Genomic DNA, 6,000 nt, shown 5'->3' with positions numbered 1-6,000 from the left:
GCAGATGCTTTCATGAATTTGTGATGTCAAAATATAAAGCAAAAAATAAAACCAGTTTCACAAAAATAAATGATTAGACAACCATCCATTACTGACACCTTGTGGAGGAAACTGCCATTCTGCCAAGCAATGGTTTTGTGGCCATTTCTTTGCTTACGTAGAAAAACAGGGGCCGATTTTGATAACATGAAGTAATAAATGAGCAATATCTTTTTTAAGCATTTATAATACTTTTTTTATTTGCAAATCCTGAAATCAACGTAGATTTTGATAAATAAATGCTGTAGAAGTACTATTCATTGTCAGATCATGTAAACTAATGCATTGACTAATGTTAAACATGTTTTTAAAAGTGTTTCCAAAAAATGATCAAAGTTGCAGGAAATCTAAATAACATGTATGCCTGCAGCTTTATCTATATGATATACAGTATATGTACTTCTGAGAATTGACAAAAATTACAGTATCTTTAATGTTACACATTCATATTTTCTCCTCTGGGACATAGACCAGAAAGACTTGTCCTGCACACTTCAACATTTTTGGTCAAATCAAACATACTCTCCCAAAAAACACATGCAAAAGTGGCAGACCTTGTTCATGGCTCTGACATAACTAATGCTCTTGGCCTTATTTTTAAGAGAGTCTGTCAAAATCTTGTGCTCACTCATGTGTGAAAAGTCCCCAACAGTTAGGGAGAACAAGAAGGATTAAAACATATCTTTACATACTGTTTGTGACCCTGGACCACTAAACCAGTCATAAGTAACATAAATAACAGTCAACAGTTGTTATATTTGTTAATTATGTTCCATGGTCGACGACAATAGTTCTGTGGTAAGTGGGCCGGCATTCCAGGTCACTCATGGCCTGACCTGAATTCGATTCCCATCTCGAGCGCCCTTTGCCGATCCCACTCCCCTGTCTGTCTGTTCTCCACTGTGCTTTCAAAATAAAGGCAATCCCCTCCAACCATTCCATGAAGATATTTTGTTAAATTCCAACTATATCAAAACTTTATTATTGTGAGTGGGGAAACCAATAGAGAGCGTTAGAACAAACCTGTTTCTCCTTATCAAAGCCCAGCTACGGCATCTCTGATGGACAACTTCAATATTTCGTTTTTTTTGCACCCTTAAATTCCAGATTTTAACATAGTAGTATCTCTGCCAAATATTGTCCTATTCTAACAAACCCTACATCAATGGAAAGCTTATTTGTACTATACTATGATGTATAAAACTCAATTATGCATTTGAGTTTTTTGGTCCAGGGCCACATAAGTGTCTTGGAGCTTTGTAGGTGAATAAGACTAAATAAAATTTAAAAAAATTCTGGTAAGAGAGTGCCATAAACTGCTCGGGAGATCTCAGGAGCTCAGATTCTTCACAGAGCTGATGTCAACCGTCCCAGCCGCACCAAGATGATGTTACACAGTTACACAAAGTGCTTTTGTTCTCTTAGGTACTTATGGGTAAACGTGGTAGAGTAATATGTGTCACGGCACACAGAACTAGTGACTATAAAATTTTCAGAACAAATCCTGTTTCTTTCATTCATCACCTTCTTGTACAGCATGTTGGTCTCTTTTGGAAGTTCTCATACAAGGCCACAACTCCTATTAAAAGAAAACACAGGACACAGAGTATAGGCGTTTGTGCAGCGCCCCTGCTGGAGTGCATTGGTAATAACTTTATTGCAAAAATACAAGTTCACTCAACCTCAAGCATTTACAAATGAGTCCCGAAATGGAAAACCATTTAAATGCTATTTCCTCTTTGAGAAAACCATCCTCCCCTGGCTACAACTCGCATTCAAAGGCTGTTAACTGTACAGATAATTAATAAAGTAAAGATTCGACAATTCAGCAGGAAACCATTTTCGTCAGTATATAGAAAACAAAGAGAAGAAAAAATATTAGATTTCGTCCCAATCTGACTCTTTGCTGGTAGTTCAAGGAGAGAGCATTTTGCATAGCATACTCGTACATCGCCTTTGCTACAATCTGAAACATCCTTCAAGTGAAAAGAAAAAGTGACCAATGACGTAAAAAATCATTTATCTTTGTGTTAGAGCCAATCTTTGGTTAAGTTAAACAGGATCTTCTAAAACTGCTTAAGTCATTTTGTTTACAGCGATTTTAATTTTAGAGGCTTTAAATAAAAATATATATCACAGCACATTATGTTTAGAATGGATAAGGTTAAATACTGCATTAATCATACTATATTGTGATAGCCTATAAAACACTTGTCAATCAGTACCATCTGTTAGTATATTGTCTAACATTTATTTGAATACCTCCATGAATGCATTCCTTGCATAAGGCCTCTCATATTGTCCAAACACACTATAGCAAAGCTGTGTAGCTTCTTCCTATCCATAATCGATCGTTTCTAAGCTATCAGGGCCACTGTGTTGCTTTAAAGTAAAATCTAGAAACTATGTAGATTCTACAAACAACAAATGAGATGATTTCCATTGTACAGGCCTGAAGTCTTCTCCCGTGCCTTAAGGATGCTTTTACCAGACTTACAGCTATGACTTCGGTGTTAAAAAAAACAAAACAATAGAAAGGAAGCTTAACTTGGCATATCTCCCTGTATAAACGGGAGAACCGTCAATGGATTTAAAATAGCGTTTTTTCTCCAGCTTTACACTTCTGAAGTGTACTATAATTCTCTTAATGCAGATAATAATGTTTACCACTAGGCTTGATTTAACATTCCATAACGTCATTACGTGGTTTCTCCATTCCTCTGTATATCTCAAGAAGGATGCTTTTAACAATAAATTCATTTCGTACTGTAAGTCCGGTCAAACGCGTACAGTCCTTGCCTGTAACTGGAGACACAAAACTGCCGTGTGCTACAGAAATGCCCGTTTCGGAGAAGTAGGAGGAAAAGGTCAGAAGAGATCAGTTCGGTCTGCTCTTCATGCCCGGGGCTGCAGATTTACATGCCTGCTTTGAGAAAAAGCACCGGAGCTGAGAGATGACATCATACAAAACATCTCTCATCTCTCTCTTAACGTTTCAGAAGTGTGAGTTTGTTGCATCTGCAGGAAACCATCCCTCTTGGGGAAAGATGCTCAGTCAGCAGAGATCGTTTCCGTACATTGGTTGCTGAGGATTTGCATCAGGCGAAGAGAAAAAGTTTCCTTGCAGACAGGTGATAAAAGAGGCGGGGTTTCAACTAGCCCCTCCCTACCAAATGCACACACACGTTTATCATCAGTGCAGCGTGGGGGTCTGCGTCTCTGCGTTTAATTGAACGTTTCCCGTTAAAAAGCATTTAATTTAGTTAAGTGCTCTGGGTTGAATGGCTCACTGCGGGGGTCTCGGTCTGAACCCCACGCTCCTATCATTGCATGCTGCAGGGCTGACCATAGGTTAGTCACACACGACCTCAGGCTTAAAGGCATCACGCCATCCCACTGCTGTACAATAAAAAAAGAAAGGGTCAGTTTTGACTATCTCTTTCCGTCATGCTGTGGATTGAGCGTTTGCATGATAGCGGCTGTGCGGGACGAGAGCGCATTGACGGACGAAAATTACCCAGGGGACGATACAGAATGCAGGGTGGTGGGCGTCAGGCCTGGATCAGGGACATGCTCCGGTGCAAAAGGGGAATCCTGGGAAACCGATACATCTGTGCAAAATGTCCAGGGCTGACGGATCACGTTGAAGGCCGGTCCCCGTGGTTGGGAAAGAACCCGAGAGAGACTGACCGTCTGTGGACACTTCAGTGCTGGACTGTAGTGCTGCCCACTGGAGAGATCTTGACACCGGTCAAACACAGCCAGAAACTCGGAGAACCTCTTGAGACGTCCTGCAGTGGGGTAGGATGGTGAAGGACAGGATCCAATCAAAGAAAAAGCAACAACCAAAAAGAGCTTATTTACCAGCAGTAAGACAAGAACACAAAGCAATGATACATATACAAGATACAAACTGGGATCTAGACCAAATGCACTACAAAAGCAGAAGGAGGAATACAGAAGGTGATGGAAATCAATGGCCCTCTGGATGGAGAAGATGGTCACTCTAGTGGAAAATGAGAGTGGGGTTTACCTGGGGCCTCTCCACAAGGGCCCAGGCTGATGGGAAATGGGTGAAGATGATGGATGGAGGTGAAGAGAGTTTGGTGGAAGCAGATGAAGGTCTGATGGTGACAATGAAAACTGAAGACAATTAGGCGAGTACACAGTGCTCTGATATGATGTAACCCCGGTGTCCCCCATGTTTACGTACTGGGCACACACAAAACACACATGTACAATTATAAGCACAAGGTAGAGAACGTTTATTTAGTAAAAAACAGAAGAAGAGGATAAAAGAGGGGAGGGTCGGGGAAAGAGGAAAAGATGGGGAGTTAACTCACACACAAACAGAATAGAAAACTCATGACGGCAAAAGTTAAAGGGACAGTTTACCCCAAAATGAAAATTCTGTAATAATTCACTCACCCTAAAATTGCAGCTGTATATATTTACCAAAGTAGGAAAAATTACAATGGCGGTCAAAAGTGTCCCAGAACTGTTTACTTTCCCTCATTGTGTTAAACAGAACAAATATTTTTTTCCTTCAGTGGTTTTCAGTGGTGGCCAAGAACAGTATGGTTACGTGCATTCTTCTAAATATCTTTCTCTGTGTTCACCAGAACAAAATAATTTAAACAAGTTTAGAACAACTAAAAGGTGAGTAAATGAAGACAGAATATCCATTTTGTGGTGAATTATCCCTTTAAGCTAGGCTTGAAAATCAAGGGCCTTATTTATAAAAAAAGTATAAAACTTGCACAAACAAAATGCTATTTTCTATTGTAATGATTTTAATTGTTATTTAATTTTCGCATTGCATTTTCTTACTCATTACTTCTAAGCATCTTTCGAAACAATAATACAATATTTTATGCTGGCATAGCGTTTTTACTTTACGTTGCGTTTCTCTGTTTATTCGCCATACTAGAACTTTTCAAGATATTCTATATCAACAGAGTTTGTACACATAATTTCAAGGTCATTCTGAAAAAAAAGATTATATATAATTATAATTATTATTTATAATTATTATATATAAGTATATGCATGTTTTTATAAATAAGGCACCAAGCGTTTTTAAATGTGGTGACAGTTACAGCAAATGGACACATGATGGCAGTATTACTTAGAAAGAGGATGAAGTTATGCGTGTGTACTGTATCTTTGTCCAGGTGTACATGGACATTATGTGACAATACATTTATGTATTCCTAATTTTCTAGTACACGTTCACAGAACTTGTGAATGACAGGGTGCAATACTGCAAAAAACTGTGGACCTCTTGTTGATATTCTGTGTCTGTCTTTATAAAAAGTATAACACTATGTGTGCTATGTCTCTTTTAATACACAGGAGGTGCCATGAGCAAATGTAAATGTAGCGTGTGCATAAAATGACCTAGAACTCAACAGTGACTGACAAGAGACAGGCAGCTCACATCGATCAAGCTAAAGAGGGAGCAGCGACATGTTAACACTCCTTCTTGCTTGGGTAACGGCACTCTTATCAGGTTTCTGGGGCAGATATCCGACTCGCCCCCTCCCTTGGCCCCTATAGCTGCCTCTGGAGCGCCCCAGAAGTGAATGGGCCCATCACTTTACTGACTTTTTAAATCTTAGTTAGCTCCTCAGGTTAAATAAGCCACTGCCTAAAACAAAAAAGCTATTTTACTACAATGATTTTAAGGGGAGACGAAATGCTTACAGACACTAGTGTCGTGTTCTTCAGTGTGTGTGTGTGTGTGTGTGTGTGAGGTCACCGAGTTCATTAAAAAGACTATAAGAGAGATACTTACGAAACTTCTAGACACCGCGAGACGGTTCTGACGGCGTCCGATGACGGTTCCGCTCAAGCTGCGGGCGATGCGTCGGAAATGATCTGCATCGTATTGGTCTTCCTCTCCAGACTGCAGCCCGTGATGGACCACCGACGGGGGCTGTAAAGAACAAACAAGAAGAA

The 6,000-nt window shown here is 39.8% G+C and overlaps 1 protein-coding gene across 1 annotated transcript in view; it reads right to left on the bottom strand.

Moving 5' to 3' along the window:
* Positions 1-1,646: 1,646 nt before the first annotated feature.
* usp54b (ubiquitin specific peptidase 54b) overlaps positions 1,647-6,000 on the bottom strand; it is a 60,143-nt gene continuing 55,789 nt past the window's right edge. The window contains 4 exon segments of the mRNA XM_056770785.1: positions 1,647-3,830; positions 4,073-4,094; positions 4,096-4,251; positions 5,837-5,977. Of these exon segments, the coding sequence (XP_056626763.1) occupies positions 3,553-3,830; positions 4,073-4,094; positions 4,096-4,251; positions 5,837-5,977 (597 nt within the window). The 3' untranslated portion in view covers positions 1,647-3,552.

This window comes from Triplophysa dalaica, chromosome 17 (genome assembly GCF_015846415.1).
Source record: "Triplophysa dalaica isolate WHDGS20190420 chromosome 17, ASM1584641v1, whole genome shotgun sequence".
NCBI classification, from domain to species: Eukaryota; Metazoa; Chordata; class Actinopteri; order Cypriniformes; family Nemacheilidae; genus Triplophysa; species Triplophysa dalaica.
Note: the sequence above shows the minus strand (reverse complement) of the source record. Positions and strands in the feature narration are given on the sequence as shown.